The following is a 22,139-nucleotide window of genomic DNA, read 5'->3' on the forward strand; positions in this document are numbered from 1 at the left end:
TGATTAAGGAACTGTAAATGATCCAGAGTTATTCACCTTGTAAATGTATAAATTCAATATATGACAACATAGTTTAGGCTAGTTTTTAGATTATGACGCTTCACTTCAGTCAGTAACTTTGACAATCATTGTTATTTTAAATTAAAAGTTTTCTTTTATGTCCACAAGTGTTACATTGTCCTCGTTTCCCTTCTGCCCAGAGCTCCTAACAGGTTAAGACAGCTCTGATGAAATCCTAAATCCCAGTACTTTCCTAGGTTAAGAGAGGTCCTGTGCCAAAGAGTAGGAGTGAATGTGCATTGGCATGAGAGTTTCCAACCAGTTATATTGAGACATTAAATAAATACAGTCCTTAATATTGAGTCAAGCAGATATTAATACATTTTAAATGTTCAGGTAAAAGCATGATCCTTTCTTGTTTAGCAGGTCTATCAAACCATGATGTACTACTTACCATAACTCGCTCAGAGTCAAAGGAATCTGAAAGTATTAAAGAATTAATTGGAATTCTACACATCACAAGGCAGTGGATAGTTTCTTAAACAGGTTACAAGCAGGTTACGTAAGAAAGATTCTCAGAGTGTTTGGAAATTATCAGTCTTCCCATCTTTCACACCATAATCTTGTGAGTGTTTTTGCCTTGCCCAGCTATGCCTTTTTAGGTATTTATCGAGCCTTTATTGGTCTACCGGGCCACCAAATACCTTTTCAAGTGGCATATTTGGTGAGAAACCTTCAGACATATTAAAAAGGGGATACAAACATTTCAAATGTGAGTCTCAAAGTACACAGTGTTCACTATCTAGGTCCCTCCGTGATCACAAATCATTAAATGCTCTGGCAGGATAAAAGCTGACTTGTGAGATTACTACATAAAGTAAAATTATAACATTTGCATGTCTATTGAAAATATGGACATTAGAAAGGTCGAAGAAGTGTCTTTTAGGATTATTCACTCATTCATTCATTTCAACCCTTCAAAGAATTCTTTAAAAGCTTAAAAAATTATAGCACTTTTATGTTATTGCTTCCTAGAGGGAATTTTCATGCTAAATAATGCATTCAGAGTGTAAATGATACTGCACCCATCATTATAACAATTAAAAACTATTGCTGCTTCACAGATATGTAGTTTAAACACATTTTGTAAAATAGTGAATAGTAATCATGTGAATTCTTAACCCATTTGGCAATGTTAACAATAGAATCACCCGTAAAAAAAAGTTACATTATTGTGTTGCTACTATGGGTCAAAATATTTATACCACAGGAGATTGAAAAAAAACTTTAAAGTCATAAAGGTAATAAGAAGCATAGCTAATACGCTTTTCGTGTTGGAACATCAACTTGTCATGTAAGTGACAAGCGCATAAACTGCCGCAATGCGTTTCTCGCCTGACTGAAGACTGACAATTAAAAAAAAACTATAAGCCTGTGTTTTAATTATACACAGCTTTGCCAGCTGTACTACTCACATAGGACAGACACATTCAGTTAATCACATTACTTCATATTTATTGCATGTGCAATATATTCCCTGAGATTAACAAATCATTGTAAATTCAAATCTTTAAATTTGTTCAGGTTTACGTCATTTCAAAGTCATCACATTTCTCTGGTGCAAATACGAGCAACACATGGGAATGACAGCGTGATGCCAAGACAACAACCAAATCGTACCAAGAAGACTTCAAAACAGTGAGGACAGACTCACAGGTGTGAGGGGAAGCCTATGGCTTAAAAATTTAGCATGTCTGTAAACATTCCCACAGTGTGTCACAACACATGACCTGCAGCTACTACCTTGTTAGTATTACTGATAATAAGTTAACATAATCACATCAATCCCCCTTTTCACATGACACAATGTAAATACAACCGTACTTGTTGAATTGACATCTATTATCACAGTCTTCATGGAAGATCAAAGGCAGAATTGTAGAAGGACACAATTACTGTAAGACTCACAGACGCCCACTACTGCTGCACACACATTCAAATCCACACATGCAAAGATCTAGACCAGGTCTAAAATAAACAAATGTTGTAGTCAGGGTGTTGTTTTTAAACTTCTAAAAGGTTCAATATTTTTAAGATACAACACATGGCTTACAATTGGATCTGATATTACATTTAAAAACTTCAAACTCAGACTTCAGCGTTCCTGTTCTTGACATTGGCGTTCATTTCTGGAGCTAACGGTTGAGTCATCACTACCTGCACTGTTAGTCACAGGTTTTTAAAATCTTTTGAGCAACTAAATCAATTATTCTTTCACTTGCCTCAGGAGTCACATTGATTTAACCTCGTACTAAAGTCAGCGACCCATTTTGGTGAATTTATTCCACATGTCTCCTCGAGTTAGGAGTCAGTCATTAGTGGTTGTGCTGCTGTACATGCTTGTGACTGCAGTGCTCGTTGTGTTTGTGATCCAGTTCGAGGAGTTTCAGCATCTCCTGGATGACAGCCTGAAGAGCTCTACCCAGGTCCTGGCTGCTGTAGGGTTTTCCTAGCGGAGGCACATGGATGAAGGCAGAGCGACCCTGTCCCAGATGCAGAGAGGTGTAATAGGTGTAGTCACACAGATACCTGCCAGGGAGCCAAAGGATGGATGTTACGTTATGTAAAGTCACATTTATACTTTGCAAAACAGTAGGTGCCCCTGGCTGATTGAGTTTGGTCATAAAACAATCTTAATTATGGTGCATAAATGCAATAATTCAATGTCAAAGAGAGAAATATTTTGTCTACTGGTAAGTGTAGCGGAAGAGTGGAAGATGTTGACAGAAATTTTACTTAAACCAAATTCCACAGACTAAAATACAGCAGACAATACTTGCATTAATATAAAAAAATCAGACCTCTATATATTTTGTCCATGTAAAACCAAACTTCTAAATGTCTTGTGGCCTTATTCAGAACAGGCATGAAAAAGGAAGCTATCCAATGTTTAGTTGGCGGATTGTAGAGAATTATGTTGTCATTTACTGCAATATAATCAGTGGTAATAACTGATAAATGACTTGTTACTATTAATTATGTGATTTCTCACTGCTAATCATAAACAGACTTGATCTATTTACTATTTATTTATCAGAATCAGCTTTATTTGCCATGTATGTGTATACATACGAGAAAATTGACACAGGATTTTACAATGCTCTCGATGTGCTTACTCATACAATAATATAATAATAAAATCAGACACAGGCTACAGTATAGTATTGTTATTGTATTTCCTTTTTGTATTCCATTATAAAATCAAAGGAGGTCAAATAGGCCTTTTTCATAGAAGACATTCTGACATGTCACAGTAGGAAAAGCAGATGTGCTTTTCCTATAGGGTGTGCGCATGTGTGAAGTTTCCCGTATGTGTAAATAACATCACTCACCTCCCAGCATCCTTAGATACAGAAAGAGTGACCCCGAGGCCAGAGTCATTGACCCTTTTGCAGACTGTATCCATGTCCAGGACTGAGAGTATGCAGTCGGGGCCATTCTCCATGCAACACTGGGAAGCTGGGCAGAAGCTGCAGTTGTCCAGGCGTTTGTAACCCTTGTTGTGGCCGCACTGCTCCAGAGTGACAGTGGTGGCTAACCCAGAAACACCGACATGGACCACTAACTGCTCACAGGACCCCAAAAGACAGAGGTGGTAGAGGTTAGTTGGGGCATTTTAGCGACATTTCATGGAGCTATAGTATGGTGGAAATTTTTGTTTTTTTGTAAACTCCAGTGTATTTTCTTAAATACCTGTGGCTGGTGCTCTTTCCACAAAGATGGCAGTAGGATCTGAACAGCCTGGTATTCAACAGGCACCTCACACACATGAAGGTCTACTGCTTCACCCAGCCCCAATCGTTCCAGTTCCTGTGAGCACAGAAAACATATATACTTAGCAAAAAAACGAAACATCCTCTGATTTTTAACAACTGCTTTTATTTTCAGCAAAGTTAACATTAATTAATATTTGTATGACCATAAAAAAAAATTCAACTACTACATTTACATTTACTCATTTGGCAGACGCTTTTATCCAAAGTGACTTACATTTGAGGAACAACATATAAGCATCAACAGAGCATCAAATGCAGATCTACAACCGACAATACATACTAGTAAGAGCAGCAATAAATACTAGTAACAGCTCATAGTTCATATCACATCAATGGGGTAAATACCTAGGGAAGGAAGTAAGCGTTAACAAAAAATGTGCAATCAATACAAGATAATTGTAGGGGGATAGAAGAAGAAGAGCACAGGAAGTGCATGTTAGAGGCTTGGAGTTAGAGGTGTTATAAGAGGAAGTGTTCTCGGAAGAGATGAGTTTTCAAGAGTTTCTTGAAGTTAGAGAGGGATGCCCCTGCTCTGATGGTGGTAGCTCGTTCCACCATCGTGGTGTCACAGATGAGAGCAGCCAAGACTGGGATTGCTTTGTGTGAGGGGATAGCAGAGCAGTGTAGTGGCCAAGAAGGAACGGAAGTTTGTATTATGGAGTTTAGGTAGATGGGTGCAGACCCAGTAGTCACTCTGTAAGCACTAGTGACTTGAATCTGATTCTGGAGGCCACGGGGAGCCAGTGGAGGTCACACAGTAATGGAGTGACATGAGTCTTTTTGGGCTGATCAAAAACCAGACGCGCTGCTGCGTTCTGAACCATTTGTAAGGGTTTCACCGCACAAGCTGGAAGACCTGCTAGGAGGGCATTGCAATAGTCGAGGCGAGACATAACCATGGCCTGTACCAAAAGCTGGGTGGCATACTGAGTGAGGTAGGGCCTGATTTTCCTTATGTTGTATAGAGCAAAGCGGCATGACCGAGAGACAGCAGCAACATGTTCTGAAAAGGACAGCTGGTCATCAATCATGGCACCCAATTTTCTCACCACCCTGGTTGGAGTGATGGTTGAGGAGTCGATTTGTAGTTTGATGTTATGGTGGATAGAGCCTTCATTAGCAAGCCTTCATCCATGCAGATATGTCCGAGAGACAGTCCGTGATCCGCGCCAAGACGGTGGGGTCGTCTGGCGGGAACGATAGGTAGAGTTGCGTATTGTCTGCATAGCAGTGGTAAGAGAAGCCGTGAGAGCGAATGATCTCACTAAGACATAAAGTGAACAAAGTTTCACAGGCATGTGAGAAACACATATGGAAAAATTTGTCCCTGAACAAAAGGGGGCTTAAAATAAAAAGTAACATTAGGTATCTTGTGTGGACCTGAGGTTCTGTGCAGGGGTTGCCACTGTGAGAATGATTAGCTGTCCTTCCTGCACCCCTTTAGTGCCTTCTTAGGCACATCACAGTACAGATCTATTGCTCTGGCAACAGGCACACAGCTGAGCAGGGACCCTGTGCATCTTTCTTTTGGTGTTTTTCAGAGTCAGTAGAAAGGTGTCCTTAGTGTTTTAAGTTTTTGTAACTGTGACCTTAATTACCTATGTCTGTATGCTGTTAGTGTATCAACGACCATTCCACATGTGCATGTTCATTGATTGTTTATGGTTCATTGAAAAAGCATAAAAAACAGTTGCTGAGTTTATATATAGAGCTTAACTGCAGTTGCGGTTTGAAAGAACTTTACAGTCCAACGATAAATAATGAAATTAAATGACAACCCCTTAGTCAGGTGACTCCCCACAAAAAAAATCTACTCATAAATTGCAATTTCCTGTTTAACTGCCGAATTTAGGTAACACCAAAACACCTTACACCAAAGTCCCTAACTTGCACCTTTGTCAAAAATGGACAAAAAACAGCATTACTTAGTTACCTGTACTGCCACCCAGCTGGAGTTCACTGCATGTTCCCCAAAAGGCTCAAAACCTGCAGAGAAAAGAGTGTCAAAAATTGTCAACCAGGACTCTTCACTGCAGCAATGACACACAATGCAGCAAAGTTAATAAAAAAAAACTGAGCGAGGTTGCTTATCTGTCATGGACAGAAGGGATAAGGGTGAATGTAAAAAAGGAGTCTAAAGGTTGCATCAAGCTAAACATTAATTGTAGCAACAGCGCGTGACACACAGTTGAGCTGCTAAGGAGTTTCAGTCTTCTCCTGCTGCATATCTTTGTTTCCTTATCTAAACCAGCAGACAAAGCCCTTCTCTCCTGACATGAACGTTATTCTCTGCAGAGCATTAATTAGCAGTGTCATTAAATATTTATAATACAAACACAGCCATTAAATCATTTTAACAAGCCCAGACACAAGCAGGAAACTATGAGCTGTTACCATAACAGAGCAGTAGTGACAATAAAGAAATCATGTAAGACACATTTGTCTCTCCCTACTCCTCTGACCAATCAAAACCTCTCACCTGTTACAATTACTTTCTTCTTATTGGCCATTATCCACGATGTTGTGACAAGAATTGTCATAGGTTTATAATAAGGGGATCAAATATCCCAATCAATAATGACAGGATTGTCTATGCTTACCGCCGTCTGACTTCTTCTGGCCCAGAGCTGAAAGGAAATGACACACCAAATCTGGATGGATCATACTGCCATCTACTGTTTGGGAATGCATAACCCACAAAGCACTTTATCCTATACTAATACGTTTTAAATCAACATTTAGAAGTGAAAATAAAATGGACAAAAGAGTACTCAATACTTTGTAGTTCTTCACCTTGCACCACAAGACAGTTTTGGAAAGCGGGCAGGAGAGAATGAAAACAGATTCTTTCAATACTTTTGTTTTAATGCAAAAGAATGTAATTCAAGCCACCTGTGTGCTGAAACTGAAAACCAAACATCTGCACTGCATTCACAGATTAAAGGCTAGGAAAGCTGTCTTATGAGTGGAATAGACAACAACCTCCCCTCAATCACTAAGAACAGTTGCGACAGACCACAAATGAACCTTTAACTCCCAACCAGCTGCTCCAGTGGAGTAGCTCAGTGGTTTTACTGGGCAGCTCCCAGGTGTGAATGTAAGCACTGTGGCAGCGTGACACGGGGCGTTGCTGAACATGCATGCACAGTTAGCTTCTCCCAGGAGATTTAAAGTCAAAGAACACTTCTCTGGTTGAGAACAAATTGTATCTTACACAACCTTTGACAAACTCCATTACCTGAGTTTAGAGGACAAGCCTCCCCCGCCAATTTGTTTGCTGTCACAGCTAATCTAATATCGCCTTACAGGAACAGCTCTATTTTTTCATTCACTCTGTGGTCCACACCCTTGGGTTGCGAAATGACTCACACATTCTGGACACTGCACCCTATGTGGCTCCGAACTGGCATATTGAAGATAATATGCTCTCCATAGGGTGTTTTTTTTCTTTTCTTGGAAGAACCTTTTGCTCATTCATGTTAGTGCCTCTTCTGGTTACAGAATCAACACCGATTTCTGCCTCTGAACCACATCACACACACACACACACACACACACACACACACACACTGTAACACCTCCTCCGACCACCTACCCAACCTGCACTGCAGTTGCTAACAGCCCCTTCTTCTCCCTCAACCCATTCACCTATCTCTCTCTCTATCTCACTTGCGTCACTTGCTATGTCAGTGTTGCCATAGAAACTAATGATGCCCTCTCTGCTCTTTGGTGCTGATGCAGACAGTCTGCTGACGTCCTCGCAGCAAATGGGTGGAATCAGTGTTCTACAGTTTCCACCACAGGACCAGGCTCAGTGCCTTATATAATGTATGTTGGATGTATACTGTATTTGTCTCTTTTACTCTCTATTGTATTATATTCTATAACACCCTATTATTTTCTATTCTATTCTACTAGCCATTTAAATAGGAGACACTTTAAAATGGATGTTCTTGGATGAAGTGCATCAATCATTTATAGACTTCTGCATGAATCTAAATTATTTATTTCTTCATTTTAATAAAAATAAAATGGCTGCATGTGTTTAACACAGCTATGTGTTTCATTGTTATGATTAGGCTACTAAAAATATGTGTTCCTATTTTGAAACGAATTGCATGAGGGTAGCTCAAGATCCACCAGCCACACAGCCATTAAAACTATCAAAACACTGTGTTTGTATTTCGGCAGCCACTGATGGACATGTCAGAATGTTAACCTTTCCACATTCCACTTTAAATCACAGAAAACACATGGTTTCCTCATTCTACTGTCACTGTTTCCTTCCCTTTTCCAGTCCATGCTCAATTTCCCCAGAAACACTTTCAGAACACTCTAAGATGTTGTAACACTTCCTTTCAGGTCTCTCTCTCGGTCTGGCGTGAGGGTTGAATATGACCATTGATTCTGGCTGGAATTGGCATGGTTAGTGTTATAAATCTCAAAAAATTGAATTCAGTTTAAACTTGAACACATATAGGCCTAAAACCAAATTATGATTATAGTTTGTCCGACCCTTATCTATTCTATTCTATTCCAGTTTGAGAATAGCAAGGATCCTATGGAGTATCTGTCATGGAATTGTAGGCTACAATATACACTTTGTTAATACTTTTGTGGAATAAATGTTACACTGTCTAAAGCTATTCTATTCTTGAAGTCTTTTAAAACTGCCTCAGGCTGAGTTGAAAGAATATTTTCTCTAAGGCCTGTTCCTCTGTTCTTCCTTTCTGTAGCCTTCGCCTCTTACACCTTCCCCGCCCAGTCTCTGCTCTCTTTTGGCGACCCTGCGTTTTTTTATGCTATGACATCAAACCACAATGCATTGCACTGTTTGTAGTTTACCTAAAGTCTCCATGGCAATAAAGACCGACTCGGCCCCTTATTCAAATTGAACCGGAAACCAACGTCATTTTGGGCCAATCTCCGCGCTCTGGAGTGACATAATGGAATTTTTAGGGCTAGAAAGCGAGCAAGGTCTGGCGCAGCGCATAGCAGTCGTGCCATCGGGAAAAGACAATATCGTTCGCGCGCAGTAGAGAAACATCAGAGCCCTCAGGGATAAGCGCTCAAGTGGTCGACTGATAGAGTGACTGATACACAAGAAGGGAATAAGGAAACGGGATCCCACATAAATAAGGATCAGCTGATTTCCTCATGTTTGGATGTGACTGTTCAGCAATCGTTAATGCGTAACGCTCAACACTCCCTCATGTGAGGGTGTAGAATGGAAACAACCCTCTACCCAGGCACCGTGGTGAATAATCCGAGGGTCTCCAGCATCTACTCCCAGAGCACGATGATGAAGAAGGAAATTAATCTGAACCTGGACGACCAGAACTCCGAGCTCAAATCAAACCCGCTCCGAGACACAGATGGACTTCTCAACTCCCCAGACTTGGGACTCTTGAAACTAACCTCCCCGGACCTGGAGCGCCTTATCATCCAGTCAAACGGTCTGGTCACCACCACCAACCCGGCCTCCCATTTCCTCTACCCGAAGTCAGCCAGCGACGAGCAAGAGTTCGCGGAAGGTTTCGTCAAGGCACTGGAGGATCTGCACAAGCAGAACCAGCTGAGCGAGGCGGGGTGCGTCTCCGTGGATAGATTGGAGCTACTCGGATCATCCAATGCAGTCGGGTCCGCCGGGCTTCAGACGTCAGACCTCCCTGTATATACAACATTGAACGGCTATGCGGCCAGTCCGCTCGGAGCCTCCTCCATCAACTACTCCACGGACACCATTCCCTTCCCGCCGCCTCCGTCTCATCTGGCCAGCGCGCAGCAACAGGCGGCTGCTGCAGCCGCTCTGTCACGACTCCAGTCTGCCGGTTTGGTGAAGGACGAGCCTCAGACGGTACCAGACATGCAAAGCTTTGGGGACAGCCCCCCTCTGTCTCCCATTGACATGGACAACCAGGAGCGCATCAAGGCGGAGAGGAAAAAGCTGCGGAACAGGATAGCCGCTTCCAAATGCCGCAAAAGAAAACTAGAGAGGATCTCTCGGTTGGAGGACAAGGTCAAGAGTCTGAAAACGCAGAATACCGAGCTGGCCTCCACAGCCAGCGTCCTCAGGGAGCAAGTGGCCCAGCTGAAGCAGAAGGTGATGAACCATGTCAGCAGCGGATGCCAGCTTTTGCCAAACCAGGTCCAGGCTTACTAGATCCCAGTAATGGTGCTCTTCGTGTTTTTTTACAACTCTAAAAATGCTCTGAGCATACAGGCCTGTATTATGAGGAACATTTTGTAACCTACAATCCTTATCAGAGACTTGATATGAGGCCATTGTAAATGCACACTTCAGATAAGGCCTGGAACTGAGAATCTGCGCTGCACTGCACTGTGTAGAGATGAACAGGCCTCGATGAGGGCTGTGTAGCCTACTGGATGAAACGACCAGTTAACCAGCAGCATAGGCTGCAGCCTCTCCTGATTCCTGAAAATCTGGCGGTGTTGTGCAGCAAACACTTATTTTGTTGCCCTAATTTCTGGGAAGCCATGTAGCAAACCGCTATCCAGTGGACTGGTGTAGGATAGCATTTATCTGTGTGTAAGCTGGACAATCTCAACAAAAGTGCAACCAAACACCAGGGTGTCACCAAGTGCTGTCATCCACCGTGTAATATAATGCCTTACTTGTTTACAAGCACTTAGCAATGACAAATATATATTTTATTTACTGAAACATTTCTTATTTTACATAATGGTCTTACGTCTTGTTGTTCCTTTATTTTCCTTGTGCAAAAATGAACACTGCATGTCTTGTTGCTTTTAACCATTGTATTTTTCCTTGTGTTGGCTGCTGTGTAGTTCTCCAGTCGCCACTTCCATGAATGTATGTGTACGTGCTGAGAAACCCTATGTATCCATGTGTAATGGACTTTAAAGTCTCTACCTGACATTTATTAAATTCACTACATTACTAAAGCTCATGTGTTTTGATTCTAAGAGGGGAGGCTCTGCTTGCTTTAGAGTTAGAATGAACATTTGCAAGAACAGGCTAATATATAAATTCTTGCCATAACATTTATCTTCTCTGATACAGTTGACACTGTGGGTGTTGTATTAAGTGCAGTAGAGAAGCAAAACCAAACCATAGATGGTCAAACAACTCTGAGGGTAGAAAACAAGACATTATTGCAGCATTATGCCCTCTGCTGGGTAGAGTAAAACCTACTCCAAACCTTTCTGAAATATCACATGTACACTTCTTGTAAATCACTGACCTTTGAGAATAACTGAACCAACACAAAACTCCAGCTTTTAGAATTTGTTTATTTATTCCTCATTATAGCAAATCTGGCATTACAGAATTACAGCACAATTCACACAACTAATACCCGACGGGCAGAAAACTCCTATTTACAAGGGTCATTTATGACAGGGAAGGAGGAAGAGGATGAGAGTTGAACAGGATTGATACGTGTTCCTAAGTCACCTGTAAGTTTACAGCTGTAGCAAAACACAATAAATAAAAGTAACAAAAATCAACAAGCATGTCAAAAGTGAACAAATGCAGTAACAATTACTACTTTAATGAAGTGTTCAGAGTATTCAGTTTCCTTCCAAAACATTTTCCCTTTTTGAAGCTACTGCACAGAGTAAGAAAACACTATCAGACTAGCTTGTTAGTGCAAGTCTAACAAATGCAGACACAAACAAGAGCTCTTTTTGGCTCTAAATGTAGGATCGCGATCTCTTTGGAAAGAACAATTAAGATTCCCTTTATACAAACTATACATACTATATTAGGGTGCTATACTATACTTGTACAGTATGGAGCTACAAACCTTCACCAGGGTTGTATGTTGCTGATATTTGGATATGGAGATAAATAATTGCTATTGCGCTGTGAGAACAGTCTGCTTTTAGACTACCAAGTCTTAAATGTTACATAACTGATATCAAAAGACAAACAAACTTCCCACAGTTGACATGATAAGAGACTCTCACACTGGAATGTTTAACTTTCCTCTTGAGGAAGCATCTTAAGCTTTATATTCACTGTAAACACAAATATATTTTCATTTAAAAGCTGGGACAGTTTAAGCCATTGGATACTACTGAACATCTCAAAATGTAGAGTGCAGATTGTGATGCATAATCTACAGGAAGAACATGATCTCAAAAATAAATAAAGTTATAAGTAATACAAAATAAATAAGTTACATTTTGAAAATATTTTAGCATGCCTCAGCTTATCTGTGAATGCATGACATACAGAAGGTTTTGTACTGTACATGAGCAGACAACCTCCCTAACCTTAGCATCAGAGAGAGAGAAATAAAACTCAGTATTCACATGCTTAAAAACATCCAGTTCCTCCCAAAAGTAAAGATGAAAATATAATCTACATAGGCGACATAAGAGACTTATCTGGTAGTTGATAAAGATGGCAGGTCTCTGGTATACCAGTGCTCACACTGAATCACATGCCTTTCTAGTGAGTGCATGTTGCACGTTGTACGCAGTACACAGTGAAAGAAAGTTAATACAATGAGAAGGGGCCATGGGCTTCACAAGTGAAACCTTGAGCTGCATTTGCTACCTCCAAGTACTGAAACTGTAGGACAGACGGGGTTTAAATTCAGCTCATAAAAATAAAAAACCATCCAGCAACCAGAATCGGTTAAAAACCATCAACCACATGCACTTCTCACTTAAGCCCAGGTTGGAATCCAAAATAAATATATATATATATTTTTTTTTTTTTATAAAATGCATATATTTAACTTTTAAACATTTATACACTCTTCCCCATGAGGTGAATGATATCCCATATTCTTTTATTCTGTCATATGTCTTAAAAATACAAAACAGTAAAAAACAAAAACAACACTAAGAATTTAAAATCAAGCAACCTCCAGAGGTGATGCAGCTCCTGACATATAAACAAATTATTATGAGAACTGACTAGCAAACTGATGTGCATGACCTTTGCTATTGTTATGTTCATTCCTAAAATTAAAAGAAAAACAACTTTTAAATGGACGTCAAACTAAACTTAAGGACCGTAATTATCTGTAGAAACTCAATCACAACACTGGGAAGGACCGGTGATTTCACATGCTCAAAACCACACCCAACCAAGTCAAAGACATAAAAAAAAAACAACAACCACCCCCCCCAGCAACTCTATCCACAGCAACAAACATATTTTCAACGGGACTAAAAGTTAAACAATTTTAAATCATTTGCATCCACTTAGCTTTGAGTTGTTAATGCTGAGTGTGAGTTGGATTCCTCCAACATTCCTCCTTCACAGCTGCCTGATCAGACTGAGCTGTCAACTTGTTACGCTCCATTTCAAGCTTCAATCAATCAAATTAGAACAGCCTCTATCTTCTCTATGGCAGTCACCATTCTTGTTATTACTATTACCCTGTTATGTACTGATTGGCTAATCATTATTCCCCCAGCGACACTCATTGGATCGATAGCTTTTTAACTGAGAAATCGCTGTCTCATGTCCTGATGCCAGACCAGAATCAGGCAACCTACAAGGCCTTTTAGAGTAAAACCCATTGGAGTCTTAGCCTTGACTGGCCTTTTATAAATCTGTACATAGAAGAGAAAAGTAGTGTGTGTTTGTGTGCAAGTGAGAAAGAAAGACAACTTGGGATTGTACCCCTTCACCCCTCTAATTTAGCACTATCACATAATCTCTGTATTACTGAAATGAACAAACACTTTAAGATGCTTTTTCAGAAAATGCCAAATCTTTGGGGAGAACCGGTCACGTGGGCGGAGCTCTTTATGTAGATAGAGGGTTTGAGAATCTAAGCAGCCAGGTTGTGTGCCTCTGTATGACAGTGTTTGTGTGTAATACTCGTGTATGTGCGTAGAAAAAGAAAGAGAGAGACTAACTGAAAATACAGCATGTGTGGATTTTATGACAGTGTGTGCATGTGTGCATGTGTGCGTGTGTGCGTGTGCGTGTGTGCGTGTGTGCGTGTGGTGGGGGGTGGGGGGGGGGTGGGTCATGTTTAGCATGCACAATCCTGATGGGACCTCTGAGGCTGCTCGTTGAGCTGTGGCCCCTGTTTAGCTCCAGTGACGGTCGGGTCATTGTTGTCCAGACTCTCCGTCATCCTCTCGCAGATGATGTCCACCAGCCGCTCGAAGGTCTGCTTCACGTTAATGTTATCTTTAGCACTCGCTTCAAAGTATTCAAAACCTGTCAGGAGGGGCAGCAGAGGCAGAGAGGATATGGGTACGCTTATTGTTCCAATATGAAGCTTATCGAGTTAATCTACCTCATTAATCTTCCCATCATATTTGTGTAAGTATTTCTAAATGAAATCTATTCATAAGTCTTAAAAACAACTCAGTTTAACTTTTCAGATCATACTCAAACCTTTTTCATAAATGGATTGAAATTAAGTCTAATTACAGTCAAATTGCAAATGATGCTATGACTCAGTCTGACCACTCAGATCACTCCCCAAACATGTTTTTGATGTTACATGTTTCAACAGGAAGAGCAGAAAAATAACACCTAGCTTTTTTAAAACTAACATGATACTAGTTTGGACTCGTGTTAGTGTGGCTCATTGGCATAGTTGCCTTTGATTTATAGTCAGCCTGAATTGTTGAAACATCAGTTTCAAACGCAGTGAAAATGATCTAATGTGCCAAGCTAAAAAGTCTAATGATGACACATAGTAGGTGAACTACAGAAGAGGACTTTGAAAGAGATGAACACAGTTGAATCAATATCTGACCATCTGAACAAACTTTATGAATAATAGTTCATGATTATAAACAGCATACTTTTCACTAATGCTCCCAGGAGAGGGAGATAAACCAATAGCTGAAAAACACCAGATATCACACTAGTTGACTTACCCAGCTGTTCTGACAGCTGCCGGCCCCTCTCTGCAGCCACCACTCGTTCATCCTCCATATCACACTTGTTCCCCACCAAGAGGACCTGGGCGTTGTCCCATGAGTATGTCTTGATCTGGGTAGACCTGTTAGCACAGTACAGGGTGTTGAGCTGTATTGACTGATTGAATCTCACCAGCATCTTGTTTAAGATGTTAATGTTATCTTTAGAACCATTGTTAAAAATTAATTTATACCTGTATTTGCCAGCAGGTAAAATTTCCAGTCATTTTCGGGCTATAGTGTTTAGATAAACATAATTTTTTGCTATTGCCAACACCTTTTGTCTACAACAAAATAGGCATTAGACTTGCTCAATGCAGTGAGTGGAGATTTCAGGACTGAGCGATGTGTTGATTCTGCATCTGATGGGTCATCCTCTGACAGCCATCCACTTGCAAGAGCTAAAAATGCATAAACACTGCCATGTGCATTAATTTTCATTAGCCAATACAGCAATGCTGTATAGGTTGATAACTTTTGGTTGCATGATCATTAAAACAAATTCTGCAGTAGATATCCTCTCTTTTTTCAAACCACTAGTAATTAATGCGATAGATAATGGGCCTATGTTTATCAAATGTAGGCTATTAACATTTATGAACCAGTCTATAGTCTTGCTCTCTCATGTGTTTTTTGATCTGTGGAGCATTTGTTTTTAGTTTATTGTTCAGCAGAAGTGATCATTAGAATTCTTTTGCTACATAACACCTCAGATTCTACATTATTATTATTAATAAATAGGCCTATAAAACGCAATAGTCAATAAAGTGTATGCTGCATTTAAATTCAAGACTGTGTTTAGAATATAACTACAACGGCACTGAGTGGATGTCATCAAAAGAGCCATTGTGCCGCTGACGTGCCCTTCACAATGCAGAGCGCCACGGTGGTCCAGTGGACAGTACTGTGGCCTCACAGCAAGAAGGTTGTGGCTTCAAACCCCGGTTGTCCCAGCCTTTCTGTGTGGAGTTTTCATGTTCTCCCCGTGTCTGCGTGGGTTTCCTCCGGGTGCTTCGGTTTCCCCCACCATCAAAAACATGTTCGGTTTCTTCGGACAGTGCATTGACCAGACACTGACACAAAATCTGGAGTTGGTCCCCGTTCGCTGCACAGCGGCTGCCCACTGCTCTCGAGGGATGGGTTAAATGCAGAGATGCATGTATGTGACAATAAAGTATCTTATTCTTCTTCTAAGAGTGCAGGAGAATGACCTGCATGGTGGAGACGCAGTGCAAACACAATAAAACGTTCTACAAATGCCTCAAGTACGGAGATGCTGTTTGTGGGAAATGCACAGAGAAGGTGCTGAATGTTTACGCAGTGTGTTTGAGCAACATGTAGTCTAGTGTTAAAGCCTCCCACCAGAGGAGGAGGCACACAGTACTCCATCAGAACTGACAGCTATCATTCCAACTGGTTATAATGTGACATTCAAATGACAAATTTCATTTCAAGATAGGGAAAAATGGCAAAGCCACTTGTAACAGCTTCTAAACAGAAAATAGCGTAAACAAGTGACCAGACATGTTTGTAACAAGTCAATTTTTATAATTATCTAAATTTGGATAAGAAAACAAAGTGAACGTTAATGAAATTAAAAATATAAACCATCTGATTCAAACATCTCTTGCTTAGTTACTTTCTGATTCAAGTTTGATACTTCCAGAAGTGTAAAAACATGCTATTTAACAAAGCAAAATGACAATTTTAGACATTATACTTTCATTTGTCAGTACACTTGTTTCACAAGTGCTTGATAACTAGATTAAACCATGAACTTGTTTGAAACCTGTCTGACTCTCCTGAGCACTCGCGTGGTTGCCCTGTCCACAACGTGTCTAGTCCCACCATTGTGGTCACAAACAGCAAAGTTGAACAACATTAAAGATATCAGATTAAAGGTTGTTGAGTTACCACCATTGAATACGCAGACATGCATAGTCAGGCATCCCTCACCAGTCTTGAACGGCGTTGAAGGAGTCCTCGTTGGTGATGTCATACATAAGGATGAAGCCCATGGCTCCCCTGTAGTAAGCTGTGGTGATTGTCCTGTAGCGCTCCTGGCCAGCAGTGTCCTAAACAAACACGAACACCATGGTTTTAAATGGGGAATTATTCTTGAGTATTTGTCATCATCAAAGCAGGATAGATGAAAACATACTAGAAAAAAAACACACCTGCACACTCACGGTCGCATGGACATGACAAAGTTTCCATCTTCCTCAGGTTGTGGTGTAAACATTGTCACGTATATATAGGATTAAATGAGCATTGGGAACGATGGATATTTTCTTGTCTCGATGATTGCCGAAGTTTAACATTCAGCCAAACTCCCATGAGCATTAGGTATTCCTCTGGTGTCGCATGTAATAAGCAGTTGGTCCCAGGGTCAGGCCTTATGGCTCATGTTAAGTATACTTCAAGGGTACTGCCATTGCACAGCAGATTAAGGGATTCTGGTGACCATTTCAACAGCTGGTAATCATTAGAGATACACGATAACACAGACCGCTTTAGTTCAGCTGTGTTTGACTGCAGACTGGACAAACATTTGAAGACGTCCCTTTAGACTATGTGATACTGGAGTGGACATTTTCTGACATTTTATAGACTAAACCATTATTTGAGAAAATAACCAGCAGATTACTTGATAATGAAAATAATCTTTTAGTCGCAGCCTTAAATACTGTTTCAGTGATGTCACTGTTGTTGAAACCTGCATTTGTATTTCAGTATATTGATCACTGAGATGAACAAAGACTGTTTGAATCCTGTGAAAACACTTCTGCCACAAAACAGTTCTACCATTATTACCACGTCTATTTTACGCTGAGTGTGCACTGCACCGCTGTATTATGGAGAGAAATATACACATCAGATTGGAGACAACGCTGATTGCGAAATCTGTTATGTGTTAAGTGTGTGCCATTTGCTTTTCTACCTGTTACACCCTTACTTCTTCTGTGGTATCGGACTCTAGATAACACAGCGCTGCCAGATGCAGAACACTGATTAAACAAAAGGCCGCACTAAGCAAAGCAAGATGAGTTTTCAATTCCTTTTCACAACTTTTAAAAGGAGTTCAGAAAAAAATCCTGGGGTTGATCGTGATTCACTGTCTCCCCAAAACTATTTCTCATGGGTTTTTTTTTTTTTCCTTGTGACCCTCATCCAACACTCAACCTGCTCTGGGAACCACTAGACAATCTGTACCTGACAGACTCAGCACATGTGCATGCAAGTAAGTGTTCGCTTCCTCACCCAGATCTGCAGCTTTATCCTCTTGTCGTTCCTGTAGATGGTCTTGACCTTGAAGTCGATGCCCACTGTGCTGACAAAGGCTGGCGTGAATGAGTCGTCTGCATAGCGGAAAAGGAAGGAAGTCTTTCCTACGCTGCTGTTACCAATGATGAGGATTTTAAACATATAATCAAAGTTCTGGTCCGAGGACTCCTTCTGGCCGTATGTGGCATTTGCAGACGCCATCTAGGAAAGGATTGAGATTGCATATTAAATCAGTCAGAAGAATCAGTCTGTTCTTATCTATGGGGGCTGGACCAAATAATAGAAACCCCTCACAATATAAAACGATACAACTCCACCACAAACAGTGTTGAATCAAAGCCTCTCTGACAGTGTCTGCAAAAACTAAACGTTATATAAATGTACAAAGGAAGAGCTGTTGTATTTGTTTCCATCAGATTGTGCAGGCACTGTTTTCATGACATTGTGTCGAGCCCTCTGCCACACATTTGGTGCAGATAACTGGTAAAAATGAAAAAGAAACATGTAAAATCCTGCTTCTTTACCCGTTTCATAAAATATCACTTTTCAGGTTTAGAATATATAACAGATAACACACCATTTGTCAATTAGTTTTTATTCATACTGAATTTGTTTCAATTGGTCTGTAGATACTAAACCATTTATTAGATCAATACATTTACAAACCACATTGTAAGCACACTCAAGAAACACACTTGAGAAGGGAAACTGCTGACACAGAGATAAGCAAGATCAAACCTCTGATATCACCTAGATACATCCTCTGAAGCTACTTTTAGACTGACACAACAAATTTAGGTGTCCCTTGCCTGAGCTATAAACAATACTATATTCAACACCTTCAAACCACAGAGATATTAAACACATGCAGACAAAACAACAGAAAGTCCTTAAATTATTCAAATAAAATATTTCAACAATTCTGTGGATGGTTAAAAGATGTAAGACAAGCCAGGGGAAACTAATGAATAGAGTCTCACGTAATGAATAGCATTTTCACACTTTCTTCAAGACAGAGAGCATGTATCAAGAGCGCCTGGCAGCTGTCAAATATCTCATTTACTGGAATGACTATTTCTGGGTGGTTTGCTCTTCTCCTAACAACAGACCATTGTGTAGCCCATCTGAATAGGATCCAACAGACTAATGCACAGAAAACTGAGATATAGGTCATTCTTCAGACAGACAGGACTAAAATCAATCTGTATTCCTGTATTGTACTCCATTTTAAAACAGCCTTGTGTATACAATATAAACACGTGAGGGGTTTAAGTAATGTTAATGTAGTCTTCTGCATGGGACCAGGTTACACTACACATGGTTCCCAAACAGTCTCATAACTTTACAAGGTAACGTTAATAAAATGACGCAGACGTTTCGCCAAGAGGCTGTGTAAATACAACCAGCCAATACCCTCACACAGCCTTGAGTGTTTCCACTTCATGTCAATAATACTGTTCAGGCAAGGCACACACACCTCAGCCCCACGAAAGATAAGAGGACGGAAGTATCGGGGCTTAGCAGGCTAAGCATCAGCTAAACTGACTATCTTTTCCCATCCAGGAGGGCAGGGCACCTCTGTGAAAGGCTAACGTTACGCTGGCCAGCCAGTTATGAATGACCATATGGCTGACCAGAATTTGCCTTGTAGTAAACTCCTGTCAACTGTCAACGCCTGTAACGCCCTCTGGCTTTTTCTGAACATAATACGCTCCCAATTTAAACTGCACAAACCAGCCATCCACTATCCACAGCAGAGCTTATCTGGCGTTAGCTTGCTAGTGATAATATGTAACGTTAACAGTTAGCTGCCTGAAATGGTCAGTCTGGTCCACGTTAGCTGGAGAAAAATCTATAATTACAAGTGTTTTGTTATGCATTATGTTTGTTATGCTACTTGCCACCTAAAATAAAGATCAAATGAAAAAATATATTGAGTAAATACAGTTTCAATTCAGTTTTTAGCCATTGAAAATGCGTACAATTAGGCTAGCATCGCTACCTTTAACGCTAACACAGCAGACCGTTACCAGTATTAAGTGGTGGCAGCAGCTAGCTAAGCATCCCAGCTATGTCAAATGAAGGTTACTCTTCCTTATTTACGACTAAATTTACAGTCTAAATCCAGGATATGACAAGCGACAAATAAAACGCATGCTATCCGTTGCAACTGTTAGACTTAATACGGTCCCGCTATAACAAATAAGCGCAGGGTTTACCATGAAATGTGTGTTTTGTCCTCAGCTTCGCAGCAGCGCCTAGCCCAATGCCCAGCTTTGCACCTGCAGTTGCTCGTGCGCCTCTTGACCGACAGCCCCGGCGTAAGAAGAGTGTAAGGATGATTGGCAGGAAGGCTGACGAATCAGAGAAGAGGGTCCGCTCATTCGCACGAAGCCCCGCCCCCACCCATTGTATAAATTACTTTTAATTTAGAATCACTGGTAGGAATAAATAGTAAATGTAGTAGTGGTAAGTAAATGTTGCAATACCACAAAGGGGAAAAAAATAATCAAATACAAGTAAGTCCCACATTGAGAATGTTTAATTATGAAGAACTGTCTTCATAACTGTCTAACACTTTTCATTACAGCAACGGTGTATGTCTTACAGTGGGAATCGAACCCAGGTCTCCCCCACCAAAGGCAAGCATCTTATCTATGCACCATCACCACCCACTTTTCAAAGTGTTATATTATGTGTAGTATCCAATACCTATGCATTTGACTCATAACAGTTCAAAATAGCACTGTAGCAGCAAGACAGAGGGTCAGTGACCTTCTACGGGAGAGCAGTGATTGGTGGTTATGTAGGGACTGAACCCTTCTATAGAATTTGACCTCTAACCCCTTGTTTTGTTACCTCAAGTTAGTACTGTACCCTTCTGTGGGTTTGACCTTTTACTTTGTAGACTCAAACCCCTCTATGGTACCTAACAGATACCTAAACATATCCTATATAAGCTATGTTTGATGTACAGAGAGACAGAGTGGTCATCGGGCTGGGTCACTCTCCAAGCTACTGCAGAGCTTGTAATTGATGCTGAACTCTTTTATTTAATAAACTTTTATGATCAAGAACAGTGTCAAGCGGGGTTTCCTCTCAACACATCATCGCAGCATTATTGTTCGGACACCACATATGTTTTTGGATTATTATTATTATTATTATTATTATTATTATTATTATTAGGCTATTACAGATACATAAACATGTTAGCAGAATTTTAATGTTGTAGTTGGTCAAAGTGTAGATAATTGAAACTTTTTAAAATTCTTTGGGTAAATCAATCTATAACAGTGCTTTATATGTATATATGTTTTATAAAATCATTATGCGTTTTGTATGAACATTTTTAATCCGCAAAACACCCAATAACTACAGCTGTCAAATAAATGTAGTGGAGTAAAAAGTACAAGATTTCCTTCAATATCGTAGTGCAGTAGATGTAGGAAGTAGCATAAAATAGAAATACTAGTAAAATGCAAGTAACTCAAAACCGTACAGTACCTAAAACACCACCGCTCACTGAACAGATCTCTGGTTCACTGCCACAAACAACTGTCTCCACCTGCTGGCATGTAAAGCCGTCTGCTCCCAGCGCTGTGCCAAAGACTTCTATTCCTGTCATCATCACGCATAGACCAGTAAACCGAAATGTGCACATCCCACACAGAAATATTAGTAATCTCTTAAGGATTAGGACAACTGCACCAACTCCAGCACCCAGAACAAACTCATTTAAAATGGCTCTCTTCAATGTGAGATCACTTTCAAGTAAGACTTTTATCTTTAATGATTTTATCTTGTCTGCAAATCTAGATTTTATGTTTTTAACTGAATCCTGGTTGCAAATGAATGACTATAGCCAGCTAGCTGAACTGTGTCCGCCTCAATATGATTGCTTTAGTCAACCGAGGGTCAGTGGTCGTGGTGGTGGGCTAGTGAGCGTGTATAGGAAAAATTTTTAATGTCATCAAGTACGCTGTGATGAATTTAACTCCTTTGAAGTTCTCACTCTTAAAGTTGGAGGGCTGCAACCTATCATATTTGTTATAATTTATCGCCCCCCAAAACCGCCTGGAGGATTTTTATCAGAACTTCCTGAATTTTTATCTACTCTGGTTTTAA

At 40.4% G+C, this 22,139-nt stretch overlaps 3 protein-coding genes across 3 annotated transcripts; 1 reads left to right on the top strand and 2 right to left on the bottom strand.

The window, feature by feature from the left end:
* Positions 1–1,494: 1,494 nt before the first annotated feature.
* LOC119902230 (pyroglutamyl-peptidase 1-like) lies at positions 1,495–6,470 on the bottom strand. Its single transcript, XM_038718268.1, has 5 exons — positions 6,316–6,470; positions 5,770–5,822; positions 3,754–3,870; positions 3,393–3,625; positions 1,495–2,589 (listed from the first exon to the last, which is right to left on the bottom strand). Exons 1-5 carry the CDS (start codon positions 6,374–6,376, stop codon positions 2,376–2,378), a joined length of 678 nt encoding a protein of 225 aa, XP_038574196.1. The 5' UTR covers positions 6,377–6,470; the 3' UTR covers positions 1,495–2,375.
* Positions 6,471–8,808: 2,338 nt separating this feature from the next.
* On the top strand, positions 8,809–10,763 carry jund (JunD proto-oncogene, AP-1 transcription factor subunit). The gene has a single exon (XM_038718267.1). The coding sequence runs from the start codon at positions 9,064–9,066 to the stop codon at positions 9,997–9,999; it is 936 nt and encodes a 311-aa protein (XP_038574195.1). The 5' UTR covers positions 8,809–9,063; the 3' UTR covers positions 10,000–10,763.
* Positions 10,764–11,091: 328 nt separating this feature from the next.
* Positions 11,092–20,342, bottom strand: rab3aa (RAB3A, member RAS oncogene family, a). Its single transcript, XM_038718269.1, has 5 exons — positions 20,231–20,342; positions 17,988–18,212; positions 16,683–16,801; positions 14,685–14,809; positions 11,092–14,013 (listed from the first exon to the last, which is right to left on the bottom strand). Exons 1-5 carry the CDS (start codon positions 20,231–20,233, stop codon positions 13,823–13,825), a joined length of 663 nt encoding a protein of 220 aa, XP_038574197.1. The 5' UTR covers positions 20,234–20,342; the 3' UTR covers positions 11,092–13,822.
* Positions 20,343–22,139: the final 1,797 nt, after the last annotated feature.

This window comes from Micropterus salmoides, unplaced genomic scaffold (assembly GCF_014851395.1).
Source record: "Micropterus salmoides isolate LMB-PRFRI ecotype aquatic unplaced genomic scaffold, ASM1485139v1 Ms_hic_scaffold_14, whole genome shotgun sequence".
In the NCBI taxonomy this organism is placed as follows: domain Eukaryota; kingdom Metazoa; phylum Chordata; class Actinopteri; order Centrarchiformes; family Centrarchidae; genus Micropterus; species Micropterus salmoides.

Coding starts and splice junctions, on each gene's coding strand:
- LOC119902230 (XM_038718268.1), bottom strand. CDS start 6,376: ATGACAATTCTTGTCACAACATCGTGGATAATGGCCAATAAGAAGAAA. Junction 3,871..5,769: donor CCAGCTGGGTGGCAGTACAG/GTAACTAAGTAA, acceptor CTGTGCTCACAG/GAACTGGAACGATTGGGGCT. Junction 2,590..3,392: donor GTATCTAAGGATGCTGGGAG/GTGAGTGATGTT, acceptor GCTCCCTGGCAG/GTATCTGTGTGACTACACCT.
- jund (XM_038718267.1), top strand. CDS start 9,064: ATGGAAACAACCCTCTACCCAGGCACCGTGGTGAATAATCCGAGGGTC.
- rab3aa (XM_038718269.1), bottom strand. Junction 16,802..17,987: donor GGATAAAGCTGCAGATCTGG/GTGAGGAAGCGA, acceptor GTGTTTGTTTAG/GACACTGCTGGCCAGGAGCG. Junction 14,810..16,682: donor TTCAACGCCGTTCAAGACTG/GTGAGGGATGCC, acceptor CTGTGCTAACAG/GTCTACCCAGATCAAGACAT.